Below are 20211 nucleotides of genomic sequence, written 5' to 3'. Positions count from 1 at the left end.
AGGACACTTAAGAGGAAATTGATTCCATTATAAAATTCACTACCACAAGATGTCATGATGGACTTGGATTCTGCCTGGGAGCTTTCCAGAGGTATGTTGGCTGCTTGTGGGAATCAAATTGTAAACTTGATGGATTGTGGGTTAGATCCAACCATTACATTTGCTTTCATATATATAAATCTGGTACACAGCAGAGCCCATCTATTCTGGTGTGTGCTCAGGAACAAAATTAGAATCTTTTTATCTATTCAAACTAATATACTTGATTGATTTATTGAAGGAACTCCATTTCTTGATAGGATTGAGTAAATATAGTTTCCTAATCTAGTCTAATTTATTAGGATGGAAGGAGATTCAGGGCCGACATCCTACCATCATGGTTGCAAGATGCAGAAGTGGTGTGGAGAGAGGATGTAAAAGGGGGAAGGAAGATTCCCTGAGAGTAACGATCTATATATCAAAGCAGTAGTTTCAGAGCAATAGAGAAAGGATGCCCAGTGTCTTGATCCCTCTATCTCTCTGACTCTCTACTCAAGTCTTCCTCTGAAGTCTCAAGTTAAGAGACTGCACAAAGTCCCTTCCAACATCAACAGGGTCTTATGGTTTTCCGAAAACAATTTCAAGGCCAGAGACCTCAGATATTTTGATGCTTACATTTCCTTCTATCGTATTTTAATGAGCTTTTAATGCTTTCTTTTCCATTTGTTACATACACTTATACATTTATAGCCTGTAAAATCAATTAATCTGATACAGCTATAAAAATACATTTGGCAAAAGAGTATGATTCAAAGCTGGAAGTGAAGCCAGAGAAGATTAGAGTTGGAGGAGAACAACTTTGTGCATATAGCATTGAATAGGTTGCTTTTCTTGCACTCAAAGAGATATAAGGTTATGAGAACAAGTTGACTTTACATCTGATCTGACCTTAGTCCATCTGTCTTCTTAACTGTTTTGTATTTCACCCTTCCTCCAAAGTGCACAGCACAGATTATTAAACAATTCTTTTCTCTTTGTTATCTTTGTTCTAACCCTATAAGATAAGCATATAGTTGGTTGCTTAGTGAGTGGCCCTGGAAAGGGCAGGTTCCAGGATTTTGTGAGCCCTAGGCCAAGAGTATAACTGGGTCATCTTTCCCCTTTGGTACAGCCCCTCTCTCCTCTAACTATGCCCCCTTCCGTTTGTCCCCTCCCCTTTGGCTCTGACCTTCCCTTTTTAACTGCAGCCTTTTCCATTTCAATTTACTGACTGGCAAAGTGAAAGCAGCACAGAAAATCATCAATGCAGCCTTAGTTTATGAGCTTGGCTTCTAACATAACAATGGTTTAGTAAGTTATTACACTGTACGGTTAAAATGGAAACAAGAAGTTGTTGTTTCCTGAGCCAGGTGGGTCTCCCAGTTTGTCTAGTGCGGTATATTTAAAATTCCACAGAAATAATCCAAGACACTTAAGGGGGAAAAGGGCCTTTTGTTCCCTCACCACTCCCATTCTGATTCATAACTTAGATTCATAAGACATTTGCAACTGAGAAATAATTTCCACCACTCTTTATGATGAAGTTGGTTATAAATTTTCATAGTGAACTTCTGCCATTCCAGTACATTAGTTTTTATATTACTGTTCCCCCTTACATCACCAGAGCATTGCATCCCTATAGATTCATGAAGGAAAATCATACTAGGAAATGTTATGGGGAAAGAAGGTGGAAGGACTCAAGGACAGGTGTGAATTGTTGCTTTGGAGATTGCTTTATCATCTTTTGCTTTGATGGTCTGCAGGGACACAAAATCTGAATTTTTGGCTTTCTCTGTAGCTAAGGATTCTTGGGGAAGTTTGCAAAGATAAAACTGGATTTTTGTTTTATAAAAGAAACATAATTTTCACCACCAGGATTAAAGTCTTCGTCTATGAGTGGTCCTCTGGGAAGCCCTCAGGTTTGGCATCTACTCCACTTCATGGAATGCTGATGCTGGCTCTAGCCTTAGACCATCCAAATGAGACGAGGACTCACATAAATGACTATTGTACATGGAAAATTAGTATGCCAAGGAGAACCTAGAACCCTTCGGCTGGACATCTAGGAAGCCACCTTGAATTAAATGGGGCTCAGTGCACACAGTACAATCTAATAGAAATTACACTAAAGAAGGCTTGCAGCAATTGCTATCTACTTTCAAATGAAGTCTAGTTACAAGTATAATAATATGTCCAAAACCGCAAACAATATTACAAGGTATCTGAAATACCTTGTAATGACACTGATAAAAATCCTGTGTAGTACAAGACAAAGGTCCTGTGTAATAGAGGAAGGAGAAGAAGAGTTTGGATTTATATTAATGCACTAAAAGTCCTCTAAGCTAACAAGAACCTGGATGTGTACCGGTCTCCTCCAAGCTTCAAGCCTAGTGGAACATAAATTCCGCATGTCTGTGCTTCCAAAATGTACAAAAGTTCATTTGAAAGGCAATAATTTGAAACCGTCATGGACTGCAGTCTGGTCTGAAATCTCTGGCTGCTGCAAAATGTCCTGGGACACAATCCATTTTGAAATTCCAGTTGGTGCAGAATGCCACATTTCGACTGTTATTGAGAGTTAGATAGAGCACATCTATCGCTGCTATCCTGCAGGTGCTTCCATTAGTTACCAGGCTCAATTTAAGGTATTAGCTATCATGTACAAGCAGGGGTGGAGTGAGGGAGAGCTGTGCCTGGGGCATGCCTGAGTCTTCCGCCCCTGCCTTGCCCCGCCCTGGAACGCCCACGCCCACGCCCACGCCCCCGGAACACCCCCACACAGGTGCGCACCCGGTGCATCGCGCCTCATCCCCACCCCCTTGGTGGTATGCTACTGTGTACAAGGCCCTTCATGGCCTTGGACCCTCATGTCTGTGAAACTGTGTCTCCTCATATGTTCTGTCACAGCAGCTTCAGTTCGCAAGACTTGAGCAAGGCTGTTAACCATAGGATGTTTGGGAAGACATAGATTCATATGGGTTGCATTGAGTTGGAAGCAACTTGACAGCACTTAAGCTGTTACCTGAATAGCTGGTCTGCTATCTAATTATTAATGAGGGGGAATTAGAGGATAGAAAGCAGCTCAGTGAGAGTCAGGCTACAACAGGATTCTCCACCAGTGTATACCAGGATCCTTTTTAAAGATTGGACCCAGAAAAAAACAAAGACAACTATGACTAAAGAAAAGGAGGTTTTACTGAAAAAGAGAGCCTAAGGAATTAGCATGGAGAAATGCTAATTCTTCTGATGGAGTAAAGTGCCCTTTCATATTATGTGGACATATTATGTGGACTCCCCCCACCAACTTTCTTTCTAAAGAAATCACAGAGCCTAAGGAAGTTAAGAGTATAGTGAGGATTGCAGAGAGGGTTTGGGGTGATATGTTACCTGTCCAGAAGACCAAGGAGCAGAGACCAGTGCACAACCAGCACATATTGACTTGAGGCAATGCAATGACATTGGATGCATCAGTAAGTCCACAACACACTTGAGTGCAGGTTTACTTCCTTAATTTGTAGGGTGAAATGTATCTTGAGGCAATGATGATGAGCATGTCTCACAAGAACGACGTGTTGACAAGGTTATTAGAGTGTGATGCATGTTCCCAAAGACTTATGAATGGTAGTCTTGGACCTTAACAAAAAAAACATATTGAGCAGCTGGGTGTGAATCTAATTCTCTAGAAAATGGTTTCGAGGTGCTGCAAAGCTATATTAGTAATAGTTCTAGTTAAGGGGCATTTTCAGAGGGAAAAATGACATCAGTACTGAAGGGATTAGTAGTGTCTGGCAGAACTCATTGTTCTAGAGCTTGCATTCCATTAAGGGTGGGGGAGGAATGATGAGATTATTATTTGAGTCAGCCTTCCTTAGATGCCAGCTGTCTTCGGTCTGGACTCCATTTTGTCCCTACTGAAGCCATATTGTACCAAACATATGCCATACTCATACATAGAGCAATGTTAACACTCTCATAACTGCCCCTTAGGATCATGGGAGTAGTCTGACCACTAACAAACATACGTAGCTTGCTGAAAGTAGGATCCTACTGTGGAATTAGCATAATTTAAAGTACCATGTTAATACTTATGCTTTGCTTCAGTTCTATTTTTAGACTTCTGGTTGGGTCTAGAATCCTAATTTTATTGCACTGTTTATTGAATGTCCCACCTGTCAATTGTATTGACTCATTGTGTGCAAACCACCTTGAGTCCAAGTGAGAAAGGCAGGCTATAAACAAACAAACAAATAATAAATGTGAATAGACACATAAGAATAAAAAGATAATTATGTGCACTAGCTTATCTTCTACTTATATATATTCAACCCCACCTCAGCACAGAGCCTAGTCTGTACAGTCAGATAGCAAAACAATTGCTGCTAACCTGCCTTCCATTGAGGACCTGTATACTGCACGGGTCAAAAAAAGGGCTGTGAAAATATTTACTGACCCCTCGCATCCTGGACATAAACTGTTTCAACTCTTACCCTCTAAACGTCGCTACAGAGCACTGCACACCAAGACAACTAGACATAAGAACAGTTTTTTCCCGAATGCCATCACTCTGTTAAACAAATAATTCCCTCGATAATGTCAAACTATTTATTATATATTTATTATATAATTACTGCACTACTTTTTTCATCATTCCTATTACCCATCTCCTCCCAATTATGACTGTATGACTATAGCCTGTGCTGACATTTCATTTTATTTTATGATTTTACATTTTATGTTTTTATTACTATTGATTGTTTCCTGATTGCTTACTAGACCTATATGACAATCATTAAGTGCTGTACCTTATGATTCTTGACAAATGTATTTTCTTTTATGTACACTGAGAGCATATGCACCGGAGACAAATTCCTTGTGTGTCCAATCACACTTGGCCAATAAAGATTCTATTCTATTCTATTCTATTCTATAGGTAGGAGAGGGGTTGGACATGATCCTACCCAACACACTGTGAGTGTTACCTATATGTACAAATGTTGATTGTGAAGGGATATTATAATCAATGGCCATTTAGCAGGGGTCATAGAAGAAACTTTCTCTTCCATAGCTACCTCTGACATTGTGCCCTCAGTGATTTGGAGGTCTTTAATGGGAATGGAGGTCTTTAATGAAATGGAGAACGGTGACAATTGTCTTCCAATTTCTACTGGCATAATTGAACTCTGCTAGTGGAAAACGTTATTAGGATCCAGGCCAACCTTGCTAATTCCTGTAGTGGTAGATATATGGCTGTGCATTTCAGTGGTCAATAATAACAGCTGAGCTACACATGGGACAGAATAGTGTTTAGGATTAAGGATGGTAAAAATTCCTAAATACTAACCAGATTCTGACTGCCCATTCCAGGTTTTCTACTGAGTTGAAAGAGGAAATAGAAGTTTGGAAGGAAAGAATAAGGTCTATTTATACAGTATAATTCTGTATTGAAGACCTCAATATTTCAGAACTGAGAATAACGAACCAATGTATCTTTGGGAACACTGAGGGTGAGAGGCTGATCAATTTCAAAACTTTGGCTTTTAAAAATTATGATTATTGTGTGAAGAACAGTTGATTCATTTGAAATGTGGTATTGGAAGAGAGTTTTTCTATAGATACCATGGACTACCAAAAAATAGAGAGGTCTAGATCAAATAAAGGCCGAACTCTCCCTAGGAGCTAAAATGATTAAACTGAAGCTATTTGGTCACATTATGAGAAGGCAAGAATCATGACAGAAGACAATAATGCTAGGAATCATTGAAGGCTGCAGGAAGAGACCCAACATGAGATGGATTGACTTAATCAAGGAAGTCACCACCCTCAGTTTGTAAGACCTGAGCAAGGCTGTTAACAATAGGGAGTTTTGGAAATCATTATTTCATAGGGTCATCATGTTAGACTTGAAGCTATTTAACAGTGTGTGAAATCACAATGTGACTTATAGAGAACCATTCAAATCCTGGTTTGCCCCAACAAATAATTGCTTTCATTTCCTTTTCTCTGTGGTCTATGAGAGTTTTGGCAGAGAACAAGCCAGGATTTATCCAAGATGGTTACATTCAAGCACCTTGTGAAATCATAGGTAAGGCTACCTGTAATAAGTAAACCAAGTTCAGATCCTGGAATGAGACCCTAATTACCCAAAGTTAAGGGAGTGGTCTGCATTTAGACAGTCTCATGAATTAAAATGGGTCAATTAACTGAACTGTGAATTGAACCATGGCTTCACAACATGTTAATTGGGAAAGTGAAGTAATAACCCATTATAGCAGGCAGTACTTGGGAAAAAAGGATGTGCTGACCTATATTAACTACACAAAATAACAGAAAAAAACCCCATTTTGCTTACCATAAAACATTCTGTTATTAAAAATATCAACAATTGGCATTCCTTGGAAAGCTCCAAGATGTCTATTGTAACCTTTTGTGCCTGCACCGTCTGCTTTTCACAGTTGCACAAAGCAGTAGCCATAGGAGAGGGAGGAAAGACAATGAAAGCAAGGAGAAAATGGAAAGAAAGTTGGTGGGGGGAGTCCACATAATATGAAAGGGCACTTTACTCCAGCAGAAGAATTAGCATTTCTCCATCCAAGCGAACTGTGCGGTTGTAGGTCTGTTTGTGAACAGTGTAATACCATAGTAATTTAAGAGATGCTTTAGATGCTACACATGTTAGGTCGTGCTGTCATTTTCCTACCAATATGAGTACATTTTTCTCATAGACACAATGCATTTACATTTTCTTGTTCTGAAGTTTGGTTTCATACTAGCAGTCACTTGTTGCTATAGAGATCTATTTGTGAAATACGTTGTGATTTGCTGTATGGTGTATTGTGTAGCTATTTATGACATTTATCAAGGATGATCCTGGGTTTTTGGGACTCCAGGATAAAGCATACCGCATCTCCCACTCAAACACTCGTTCCTCCCCCAGTTGCTACCACTACTTGTTTTCCCTGCACACATTTATTTCCCTCTTGTGCCTATCTACCATTTAGATGCTCAGCCCTTGCTCACTGCCTGCCCCTACTTACCACCAAATCCTTTTTATACTTGGTCCCAGCTTGTCTTTGCTGCACCCCCCATTCCTGAGCTTGGTGGCAGCAGAAGTGGATCCAATGAGGAGCTGTGAGTCACAGCAGCTGCCCCTCTTCAAGGGATGCTGACAGTGGCACAAATGTTTCTATCCTTCCACCTTTCATGATAGAACTCAAGATCACATATATGGGGGCTTTTTGTGCATTTACTGTTTACAGCACTGCTGTGGACTTCACAGTGGGGTTTCCCTGCAGTTTCACATTTCAAAGGGAAGTTCCTTGGTGCGAAGCATCCCTGAATGAGAGAGAGGATCCACCATTTTGCCCACCTGTGCTGCCTTGCTTGCTTCCTTGCACTTTTTGCTCCCCCCCCCAATTTTTAGTCAACTGTTAGTTCATTGGATTTAAGATAGAGCTTCATTGCTAATGTTAAAAGAAACCTTTCGGATCACTCTTAATGTTAGAACTGGTGGAATTACTGCCTGCCTGCTGCTTCCTTGTTTCCATTGTTTGCTTCTTTTTGTTGTTGTTTGCTGACCTCTGTGTTACTTTGCTGGTGTAACCTCAGCTTGTGGATTCTGTGGGGCAGTACTTGGAAGGAGTTGCAAAGAACAAAATTTAAACAAAACAGTTTACTTCTCTTTACAAATAACATTAAACATCAACATTTAACATTACAATTCAAGGTCCTGTTCAGGTTGCATTTCAAGTCCTTCTAGTTACAGTCTACTGATACTGCCAAGTCCAATTCTTCTTTGCAAGTGGGTTGGCTCCTGAAGACTCCAAGGGCTTGATGAACAGGATGCAACATGAAGAAGGTTTCCAGGAGAACTCTCACCCATTACAACCACAAAAAGAAACCCTGAAACAATAAACTCCAACATTTACAACATAGCAAAAACAAACAACTACCTTCCCAGTAGTTCCCAATAATATTGCAGTTTACCTTAACAAGGTGTTAAGGGCTTATAGAACCAAGGTCCGAGTCTGGTAGCCTTGTCTTTTCCAAAGAGCTCTGCAGCCTTTCTGCTGCTCTGAGTCTCCACCCCCTTACTGGTTCAACCCATTCTGGGCATGGGGGTTACACTGGCACAGTTTTTTGCTCCATCAATAGACATTTAGACTTGGAACAAAAAATAAAAGAAGCCCTTCTGATAGATCTCAAATGGTGGAACAAAGGTGGGAGAAAATGGGGAGGAGTGAGAAAACCCAAAGAGAGAGTAACACATGCCATCTCATTTGCTTTCACTGCAAAGGCAGTCACACTTTCCCCACTTTCAAAAGGCCCAGGGTTTCTCTCATCTACAGTGCGGTAAATTTGGGAGTGAGGAAAATGTGTGCGCAATTGAGAATCTGACTCAAAGGTAATATGCACTCATTACAGAGCAGACCACGAGTATACAAATGGCCAGGGTTTCCACTGAGGTCCCCCAACCCAGCCTGACCAGACACAAGTATTTTGACGTCAGATAGTTTTTTTAAGGCTATTATCCCTTCCCTTCAGTGCTAGTTCGTTGAGCCTGGTATGTTTTCCAGCCTTTTCTGGCTTGCCAACTGTAATGGATCGAAGCTTCTGGTAGAAAGGATTCCTAGAAGCTGTTTTCAGGAACCTTCCTTTTAATTAACTTTTTGCTGCCACCATTTAATTCAGATAACTAGAGAACCCCACACTGTTACTAGACACCAAGGCTTTAAAGATTCCCACCTCTCTCCCACTCTGACTTGAGGAGAAATTACTTCAGAGTCCCTTTAACTGTTTTGGAGGGAACTCCTAATGGCTGGGGTTTCTAGCCAGTCACCCACTCTAAAGACACACACAGAGAGACTCTCACAGGCACGAGGGAATTTGAACACGGTAATTGAAATTTATTTTTAAAACAAAAGAAAGGCTTCTTTAAAACTGGCTCAGAGAGGTACTAAAGCTTGGCGGTTACAGAGAGGTTCTTTTCACTTAGGTTTCAGAGACGTTGTTGGCACTTTAGTTTCACACAGACACACGCAGGTGTCTCTTCAGAGAAAGGTTTTACTTTAAAATATCAAACGCCTTTACTGACAGACGCTAGTCTTTTGCTGTACCTCACCCCACTGAATCAACACACACACAGTCTATGCCCCGTGAGTTTCTGGCATCCAAGCCTGCCTCTCCCACTGTTCCAAACTGGCCAACTGCCACTGGACTGGGCCTCCCAAGACTGGTGTTGAACTGGGCAGGACAGACTCCTGGGTCTGGTCTACTGACAAGCCTCTGGCCAGCAAGTCCCTTTCCGCCAGCCTCAGGGCCTCCACCCTCTAGCAAGCCTCCTCCGCTCATAGAGTTATCTGGATCCTGACAGCTAACACAGCTGAGTCAGAATCCTTCTCTCGCTCAACTGTCCATTTCAGACCCCAAACTCTGACTGATCTTCAGTCTGGACTGCTCTCTGACAGACTCTGATTAGAACTGTCCTCACTCTAAGTGCTGTAAGCACATTAGCTCCCCCTAGCTTTGGCCAAACGTTATTGGACCTTTTCCAACCAATCAGGTGGGTTCTTTGCTTGTGGAGCCTTTTTCTTTACTCTGGCTGTTGCTAAGGCCTTCTTAACTAGGCCTGCTGTACGCCAGCCCTTCAGGGTGGGGCAAATTCATTACACCAACCCTTTCCCTTTTCCCACTCTATCCTTCTGCCTGGAGGGGTTGTGTAATGCCTCCCTGCACCCGCTCTGCAGGCCAGAATGTTAACTGGCCGTGAAACATGGACACATTCTTCTGCCTTCCTGAAAATTGCCTGGAAGGAGATTTTAGATGCAGGGAATATGTTTCCCACTGAAAATTAAACTAACCATTAAAACATATAGGGATAATAAAAAACAAAGCATAATGAGGAAGAAGCCCAAGATTTGTGTACATATACTTCTATGGAAGTACAAGGAACAAACAGATAAGAATGCAGAAACAGGGATCACAGTTAAAGACAGCAAATGGAGTTTCTTCCTAGTTTCCTTCCCTGACATCTCTCCTGTTCTGATCTTCTGTCTCACTACCTGCAGCCAGCCTGTTTTCTATTTCTAGGTATCTTGTTCTACCTTTCCTTTTGCCTGATATACCTCCTTTGCTACTAATCTGTGGATTTAAAAAAACAACAACCTATAACTTGCAAGTTTCTGCAACTTCTGGCATCTTGGCCACTGTTGGAAATAGACTGCTAGTCTAGGTTGATTCAGCAAGGTAATCCTTATATTTTATGTAGGCCAGAGCTTCAGCTGTTCATTTGCAATTTTTTAATGGTTAGTTTACCCATAGGTAAGGGTAAAAATGGATTTGACCTAGTGGTAATATCCACTGATAGAAGAGACTTATGTCAGTAAGACGGGACTTCACTTCACTCCTGTTGCTGCATGCCAAATAAGCCCCTGAAATGCTGCCCTTGTATGACAGGGCCCCCCTCAGATACAGCATGAGGGGAGAGTTGGATGTCTGCAGTGGAAATGGGGAATAAATGAAAATTATTCCTTTCTTCCATTCACAGAAATTCTCTGCCAGATTCAAGCCACTATACTGTTTTTCCCCCACATGTTATTTCTGTCAGATGTGTGCCCATATTGCATCAGGTTTTTAATTTTCTACACATGATTTGCTCCCTCTTGTGGTCATTTCAATCTTTTATTGCTATTTATTTGAGTTTTTTACAAGCACTTTTAAAGTGCTTGTAAAAAAAAAGGAGAAACAGCCAGGAAAGATCAAAGTAACCACTAGAGGGAGCAAAACACATGTGCAAAAAACCCATTCAGTATAAGCACACAGCAGATGAAATAACATGTGTAGGAAAAAAATTGTGAAAAAGACTCACTATGACAAATCAGCATCAGAAATTAGTAGTTGTTGCAGCAAAGGTAGAAACAGGAGTAGGAACAATGCACTTTAGAGATGTTAACATCTACAATGAGATGTTGAGAGACTGAATGACAGAGTACAAGTCATTTGTGGATATGACAGACATCTTGAGCTCTGTGCAGGTTACCAACTTTTCAACTGACTTTTTTAGATATGACTTTAACAGTCATTTGATATGCAGGAATTAGCAGTAAATTTTTCATGACACGAAAGATAAATGCATGCCACCTGCTAATTGCTGCAGATCAAATCAATGTTAAAGCCCCTGGAGCTAGCTGAAAAGGTGACAACATGATGTTCTTACACCCTTCAGATTGGTGTAGATGAGTTCCATCTGCATTTAGGTCTCAGAATCTATATTCTCATAGTAGTCTGCTAAATCTAAGAATAGTTAAATCTAGTGCTTGTGGCTGTAAACAGGAAAGACAGATGTTCCTACAAACCTGTGAAACACCCCATATTTGCAGAAAAATCTGGAATCTTTAAAAATACCTTGGGGGTTTAAAAAGCACCTGTAGCTTTAAACAATGGATTCCTTCAGTGGCTGTTGATAGGCAACCACAAATTCCAATCTTGGTTTGGTCAATAAAAGACAGGGGAAGGAGGCAGAGCCCTTTCCAGATCTATTTTAGCTTTTGAGAGAGGACTCATTGGGGCCAGACCTGGCTAGGGTTGCCAGCTTTAGGTTGGGTCATTTCTGGAGATTTTGTGGTGGATTCTGAGAAGGGTAGAGTTTGTTGATGGATGTAACACCATTAAGTCCATCCTTCAGAGCAGCCATTTTCTTCAGAGGGAGAGATCTCTGTTGTCTGGAGTTCAGTTATAATTCTGAGAGATCTTCAGCCCCTGTCTGGAGGCTGGCAACCACAGGCCTGGCAGCAGCCTCTGAGTGACTTGATACTACCCAACTTGCATGTCTGAACTAGGCCTCACTGCTTACCACTGTTCAGCAGCAGATCCTAGGGCTGCCAGGTCCCTCCTGATGACCAGCAGGGAAAAGGGGTAGAGTTGCCAGGTTGGGAAACTCCTGGAGATTTGGGGATGGAGCCTGGGGAAAAACAGGTACCTCAGCATGGTAAAATATACAGTCCATCCTCCATACAGTCCATCCTCCAAAGAGAAGGGAGTAGCAGTGGTGTAGTTGTTAAGAGCAGGTGTATTCTAATCTGGGGGATGACTGTATGTGCCTTTTCTCATGAGAAATAAATCTTTCAAATTAGAACACCACAAAGATTTCATAGATGCAGGTTGTGATGAGTGCGGTGTGCCTACTGTAAAGAAGGCAGACTGTCATTCTAACAAACTTACCATTTTCTGGCAATTGAAATAAAAACAAAGAAAAGTATTTTTTTCAGTAGTCCAGCTGCTTGTCCATCTGTTTCATAGCCTATCGCTGAGCCCATAGCTCAGTGGAATATCACATATTTTTGCCATGGGTTCAGCCCCTGGCATCTCCAGTTAAAGAGTGCCAGACAGCAGTACAGGGAAAGGTCTCTGCTTCCTCCTAGAGACACCTTTGGGCTGGTGTCTCCGTCATCACCTGCGGCAGGAGTCCACTCAAACCTGAAATGGCTCCATCTTAACTAAACAAGCTGTACAGCAGCAATCATAGCACATGGTGTAAATCCAGGAAAGTGGCCCCACAGATTTGTTCAGTGAGACACGTGCACATGAGAGAGAGCCTGAAAATGAACTTCTTGCACAAGCACATGCCCTGGTTGCTCATGGGTTAATATTTCTCTCTTGTAATTTGTTTCCCTTTGCCAAAGTGGGTGTTGCTGGAATGTCTCTTGTAAGGAGGGGGGCTGAGCCGTGTCCTCTGGAGAGGGGCGATGTCAGCATCAAAAAGGCACAAAAGGGGGAGGTTTCCAAAAATAAAACCGACCATCCCCTCCAGACCCAGCCAGTGCCAGAGGCAGGCAAGAAGGTGCTCGGAGCTGTCTGCACAGAACACGAACTCTGGCAGCCAAGGGAGAGGGGACGGGGAGAGGCGAGGCTGGGAGCTTTCGTTCTTTCAAAGGTAGGAGAGCTGCTGGTGCCACGCTGTTGGGGAACCTGCCTGGCCAGCTGGACTTTTCCGCTGAGTGATTGTCCCTCTGAGCTCTCCTTCTCTGCCAGGCAGCAGGTACTGATTAAGCCTCCTTTAGATCTACCTGAGGATGTGAATGACTTTGAATCGTGCAGGAGGAATTTAGCACAGCAGCCTCCCCCTCACCCTTGTACTCTTAGTTTTATGAAACTGTCAGTCCTACACTCAGTGTGTTTCCTCTTGGATAGAAACCATGAGGGGCTCCCAGAGGAGTCTTCTCCCATTAACTGTAGCTCTTTTTTGGTGGGTTGGTGATTGCCAGAGAGACTTTGTTGGACAGCTGAATCAAGGACGTACATTCAGAAGTGAACCTGGGAATAAAGAAACTGCTCGGCTGAGATTCTGGAACCAGGGGAATCTGGGATCAACAAACAAAGTGCTCCAGCCACGCAGCTCCCCTGCAGCCATGGGTCATCTTCCTGTGACCCCTCAAACAGACGTAGTCCCCAATGCCTGGATGAGAAGCCTGGGAGGAAGGGAAAGCCGAAGGCCACCATCTGTTCCCACAGACCACAGATTCCCTGTTTCCACAAATGGCAGGCCCCAAAACAACAACCCTGCAACAAAATTTGATGCTACAGGCAGAAGCCTGAGTTGGACACCACAGCAGAGACAAAGGATGGACACCCCACACCAATGGCCCCGAAATAGCGTCAGATCGCGGTCAGTGCCACAACCAAGAGTGCAAATTTCCCGAGGCAGGATGTTAGGGTAAGTAAAAATAACAGTGATCCGATTGTCCAATAAGGTGCATGTGAAGTTTGGCCATTTTTTATTCCCCAACAAAGCAAAGCTATGACAGCAATTTTGCAGGCAACTTCTCATTTTCAGAATCTGTTCAGTACAGGTGTTGTCCCAGAAATTATCCACTTTACTGCAAAATTCAATTAGCTGAGCACCATACTTCTGAAATGTTTGCAAGCCACATTTCTTATCAGCATCTAGGTGACTCACTAGTGATCTGTCCCATGCACAGCCAATAAAGTACGGTCCTTCCTCAGTTTAAGTTGCTCTGTCTTCTACCCCTGAAGGAGATCTCAGTGACTACAGCAGGCTAGAAACTTTATTCTGAAAGCCAACTTCATATTGCCTGTCTATGCATAAAAGTGGCACAGAGCACGTTTAACAGAACGGATGTGATGCTGTGGTCTCCGCTGTCATTTTTAATGTAGATATTCACAGGGTATTCAAGCACAATTTATGCACATCAGAGGATCCCTTTGCTGTGTGATCTGCTGTTTATGTCTTGGCACATGCACAATCTCAAGGGTGTTACACTGCATTGCACTTTTTTGATACTGATGTTCTTACATGAAGGCATTTACTACATTTTTTGAGTGGAGGATGATAGCTTGACTTCTAGGTTTCTGATCCTTTCTCATAGTGGGATTCTCATATGTTCCATTTCCTGTCTCACTTTGATTATTTGAAGGGTGCTTCTTATGACTTACCTCTCAGAACTGCTTTCATCTTTGGCTGCAGAAACACATCATGACTTTAGCTTCTCCCTTTGGGTTGGGAATGGACTTTCTGATTATATTTTTGCCACCACAGTAGAAGCAGCAATATTTTTAGGGATGATTGGCAAGTTTAAGAAAAGCACTGGTGAGCAACAGCCATGTGGCAGACTGGGTCCAGATCTTCTCAGCATGATTGTTCTAGATGATCATGATCATGTGGAGGTAATCTATTCACAAGAGTGAGGCCAAATTAATCAGTTTTCATGTTGGTGCCTAATTGACAGCTATCACCATTGATCATTTATTTTGTAATACACCTTTGTTGAAGGAGCAAATCATACATTGTATTGCTGCTGTATTCAAGACATTATAAAAGTTACCACAGGTGACTTGAGGGAGGGAGGCAGGACAGAAGGGATGCTTAACTCTTCTGCTGATTACTTTTCACTTCAAATTCCATCCCCAACCACTTTACCCCCAATGGAATCCCATATTTGTGTTTGATATGTAAATATGATTTTGGAATCCTGTTACTGCTAAATGTGTCAGCAGGGTGGGGGGGGGGGGGCGGGGGGAGGAGAGTCAGGGAGAGAGTGGCATTTGAAGAAAGGCCCCCCGCTTCTGCCACTTCTCAGTTGCAATTGCCTTACAACTGTGGATGGTTTGCCACACAGAAGTGGCCAGTTGGCTAACTTGTCATGTAACTGTGCTGTATTTTATAGACTGGCCCTAGGGCTTCCGGATTGGCAAGGGCTTCAGAACTGACCAGGTGGACAGAAAGAACTTTTCAACAAAACTAAGTTTATTAAGGACAATGAGAACATAAATTCAGGCATATAGGGGAAAACACCACTATGCTCTGTCGGTGTGGAATCCTGAGATGAGTTACACTTTTCTAAGTCCTTTGAATGGGCTTAGAAGGATGCAAATCTGCTTAGGACTGCATGATATATCTAGTTTATAATCTAATTCAGTTCCACATATCACATGTCATAGTTGGAGCCAGACTGTACAATAATATAGCCCTGGAGAGCAAAAGCAATGTTTTTAATGTGGCTGGCACATAATCATGTGCAGTGTAGGTGTATCTCTACCCATGGAAACATATCCACTCAATGACAACTCCTGTCAATGAAAACGACTTCCTTATTAATAGGAAAAGTTCCTTGATGTAGTATTTCATCAGAGTCTCACACAGGACTAAGCATGAATTTCATAGGTTTCTAGAGGCTTTCAAAACAGGCAATTTAAAGAAAGTTAATTGTGTTCTAAATCTGAGGATACGTCAAGGAAAGGGATGTGTCAAGATCAGTAGATTAGTATGTGTTCTTATTATGGATTCATATGTCTAGAGGGGAAGCTTAAGTGGGCGTGGAACTGGTTAGGATAAGTATGAACTGTTTTAATGTACATTCCAGAAAAGGACAGTCTGGCAGACTCTTTAAACTCACAGTCCACCCAAGATGCTATAAAATCAGAGTGTAATGCAAGTATGTTTGAATATTTATGACAGGTTTTTGGAAGCATGAACTGTCATGCACTTTTGAGTGGTATGGAAGAAACAGAGGCATAGTGGGAGTGGCAAATCAGTTCTAGGAGATGCTGTCAAATTCCTCTTGCAGGGATTTTTTGCTCATCACACAAAGGGACCAATAAGGGAATTATGTGAAATAGTTTGCAAATTAGCAGATGCCACCTGCTAATCATGCAATCAATTGAATTTTGCAATTGCCCTTTACTTACTCAGTACAATAATTTATACTAACTTTCAAAAACCTGTATCCAGACATGTGACAGAATCAACCCAGAAAAGCTGATATGTCATGTAGGGGGTTTCTATAAGCCGCTTTGTGAACAGGGAAAGCCTTATTAGGTTACTATGTTAAAAAAAAGTCTTAGATATATGGTAGCAGTAGATAGGGAGGGAATGGGTGAGCATGCGTGTTGGAAGAGAAGCACACTTACCATGCAATCCTAAGTATGGATACTTAGGAATAAATCCCAAATTCAGTGGGACTTACTCCATAGTATATCGGTTCCGGACCGGAATCATTAAGAAGAAACAAAAAAATGTATTTGCTTGTTTAGATATTTATATCCTGCCTTTCTTCCCAACAAGAGACCCAAAGTATTATAATATCCCTGTGAGGTAGGTCAGGCTGAGAGCTAGAATCTCCAGGAAACTTGAGTTGGGCTTTAGAATGATTTCATCCCAGATGTATGTACAGTAGCCTCTTCATATTGAATGCCACTGGCTTTTACATAACAGACTACAGAATGGGCCAGCTTCGTAAGGCAGTATATTATGTATGCAAGAGGTGAAATCTCTGCAGGAATTCTGCATTGTTCTTTACTCCTTCTGATCCCCCCACTCTTTCTTTTGACAGGATCTCTATTAAAAACAGAACCATTTGTTACTGGCTAGCCAGATAGAGTGACAAGTCTATTATTTTTGCTGCTGTCAGGACTGGCTTGTTTCCTCATATGCTTGCACCTGTCTGTCACATCCACCTGCTGCTTCATGATGTAAAGGCTTTTCAGACAAACCAGTTTAAGCTTATGTACAATGCCCGGGGCAAGAAATCTTTATGGCTTACATTCTAACCGTATCATAGCAAATATTTTTAAAGAATCACAGTCAGGGAATGGTGCTATTTCAAAACTCGGACCCTTGATTAAATCAACCCTTCAGCCTTTGATTGAATAACTCTTTGTTCACCATACAAAATGGGTCTAAACAAAGGACATTCCCCTTTGCAGCATTTTTCCTACATACAATAAAGTGTCTCTGATACCTATTGCTTATCTAATTGTATTTCTCTTACGGCTCTAATGGAGTATGTGACTTCTCAAAAAATAGCATTCCATCAGTATGATGCAGTGTTTAAGAGCAACAGACTCTGATCTGGAGAATCAGATTTGATTCCCCACTCCTTTACATGAAGGCTGCTGGGTGACCTTGGGCCAGTCACAGTTCTCTCAGAACTCTCCCAGCTCATCCCAGATGCAGGTAATGACAAACCTTCTCTGAACCTCTCTAGCCTTGAAAACTCTATGAGACTGCCAGCTGTGACTGGACAGGACTTGCAAACAACCACACCCACACACCTATAATACTTTTACGCAAGACTCTCAAGACTCTATAACAGCAATAAACTATCTTGTTTCCTCTGGTGATTCTGTGGGGGAATTCTTTCCTCTCCACATATTTTCTTCAAGCAAGTCCTTCTGAAGTGGATGGTCTGAGCTGCAGTGGTGGACAGAGATGTTTGAAACCAGTGACTTCATAATGGTGGAAGAGTGTTGGGATTTGCAAGTGTCTGTCACAGTTCAGATAGAAAGGGGTTAACTATGTGCATGCTAGTTAGATACTGAGGTCAGAGTTTTATGCCCAGTTCATTGATTAAGCTATTGGTCAGCTAACCCCGGCATTGCCTATGTGAGACAAGTTGACAGAAGTTATAAAGTTTAGTATGTTTCTTTGTCTCACACCACTCTCTAGCACGATGCCACATTGTTGAGATCACCACACGAGGTGAATCTCTGCCTTGCTAGATAGGCATTATGTGGGACCACACATGGTGCTGAGCAATGTAACGAAGTTTGCCAAGCAATGTAACCAAGAATAGGATAGAAAGCTATTCTTTATTTTCTTCCATGCAAACCCTTCCTGTAAGTAAACTCATATAAAACCTGCAACTGTCTCATGGTCTCTTATTCCGCTCTCTGCTAAATATTAAGTTTAATAATCCAACAAAGAGTCAGCAAGCTATTGTTTAATGCCACTAATCTCTTATTCACCACCATCACCCCAACACACACACACAGGCACAGACTTTAATACAAAAATGTTGAACCTCTTTTGTTACTTTGTGGAGTCCAATGTAGATAAAAATGGCTATCTTTCTAGAAGCCTGTCCAGTGACTATGCTTGGGAATATCTTCCAAATACTAGTGCTATTTTAAAATCTGCTCCTAGGGAGCGCTGTGATTCTTTGCTGCTTTTGTGAGAGTCCAGTGATTCCACCTTAGAAACTGGCCTTATGCTGGGCTGTCAACCTACCAAGTTAACTTGTTATCAACATTTTGTCAGGTGCTGATATGCCTCAGGGGCCTGTGACAGCATTTCCTGTGTAAGAGGCACTAGATTTATGTCTAATGTTGTATTTCCTCCTTGTAATAAGGTACAAAAGGGGTCAGAATGTGATAATACTCTTTTTTCATCTCCCCAACTATGGATTTGGATGAAGTTGGAATTAGACACTATCAAGAATAGTGTCTTCTAAAATCAGTCTTAATTTTGGAGCTGAGGTTGTGATGATAATTCAGAAGCACCTCAGCAGGTATTTATATCCTGGGGTCACTAAATTTCCTTAGATCAGCTATGAATAAGGCCTCTGCCAGTACACAGCTGAAATGGCAGGTCAGTTTTCCTTTCAGTAAGATGTGACTTTACATTATCCCTAAATATCCATTTCTCTAAGACTCCATGCCCCTACTTTACATGGAATCTCACAGGGCAGAGGGGGAACACCATTTCTCACTAGCCCATAAAGCCCCTATGGGCTGAGATCCATCAGATGTTGAAAACAACCTCTAGGGTTCTCCATGCGTATGTACTCAATAAACGACTTTCAGAAAGAACTTTCTGTTTTCCTTAATATACTGTTGTTGTGGGCTTGGTGTCTGATTACTGATATGACAAAAGGAATAGTATTATAGTTTTATGATCGTAGATATCTCCTTAATAGGCCTCAAGTGTTGGGAAATGAGTTTGTTGCCCACCAGGGCTTGGAAGAGGTGAGCTTCCTGATAAACTGAAGGGGAAGAGGCAGGCAGGTGCATGTCTGTGAGAATTGAATGTGGCTTTGAGATTCTGGAAGGGACAGAAAGATAAGCTGACAGCCATGGCTGTGATCTGGCTGAAGCATCTTGAGGGTGCAGAATGTCCCTCCGTCTCTCTCCAGGGATCTGATGGTAGGTATCTGCTGCCCTGAAGGAGAACTTCTGTTCCTCTATCTGTGCCTCCACCTGTGTAAATAAACCAAACATTACAAAAAACACCACAAGTCTCCAACTGCTCTCCCCTCCAAATGAAACTAACCCAGGTAAAGCTGTATCCCTGGCAAATTCTGTATATGGAAGGGGATGCTGTATGTTATTAGGGGTCCTGATCTTAATTATAGGCAGCCTAACATTTGCCACAATGCATCTTTAAATGCCGTTTTCTTCTCTCGTACAATGCAAGAATTACCCTCATTGCTGAGTCCAACTTGGTGGGATACTGTTGTTCACTAATTAGTGAGCCAGTGGGGAAACCCCAAGATTAAAATCAGATTACTGGGCTACCAATCATCTGGCTCCCTCCATCTTGCAGACACTGATAGATGTGGAGCAGATATTTTCTTCACCTGCTTCAATGAGTTCTGCACCACCTAGTGGAAGAATTGGGAATTGTGAGCATAGTTTTCACCTGGTTGCACATGTATTTTAGCCAATCTTCAGTCAAACAGCTTTCTTGAACGTAGTCCATTAGATTCAAGAAGGCTGACCCTTGTCGGGAATAGCTTGTTACCGCACTTTAGGAGTCAGGAAAAAAAATCTATCCTGTGTGCACATACGAAGAACACACAGTTAGAAGAAGCTGGACACTGGTTGACTGTCCAGATGTCTCTTGTCTGAGAGAATATTAGTTCCACGAATTGAGCATTTGTTAACTCTCATTGATTGTTTCCC

At 41.9% G+C, this 20211-nt stretch overlaps 1 protein-coding gene across 1 annotated transcript in view; it reads left to right on the top strand.

The window, feature by feature from the left end:
* The first annotated feature begins 12826 nt into the window (after window positions 1-12826).
* LTBP2 (latent transforming growth factor beta binding protein 2) overlaps window positions 12827-20211 on the top strand; it is a 178737-nt gene continuing 171352 nt past the window's right edge. Inside the window, exon 1 of the mRNA XM_048485686.1 lies at window positions 12827-13726. Within this exon, the coding sequence (XP_048341643.1) occupies window positions 13209-13726 (518 nt within the window). The 5' untranslated portion in view covers window positions 12827-13208. The remainder of the gene's footprint in view (window positions 13727-20211) is intronic.

This window comes from Sphaerodactylus townsendi, linkage group LG02, assembly GCF_021028975.2.
Source record: "Sphaerodactylus townsendi isolate TG3544 linkage group LG02, MPM_Stown_v2.3, whole genome shotgun sequence".
In the NCBI taxonomy this organism is placed as follows: domain Eukaryota; kingdom Metazoa; phylum Chordata; class Lepidosauria; order Squamata; family Sphaerodactylidae; genus Sphaerodactylus; species Sphaerodactylus townsendi.
Note: the sequence above shows the minus strand (reverse complement) of the source record. Positions and strands in the feature narration are given on the sequence as shown.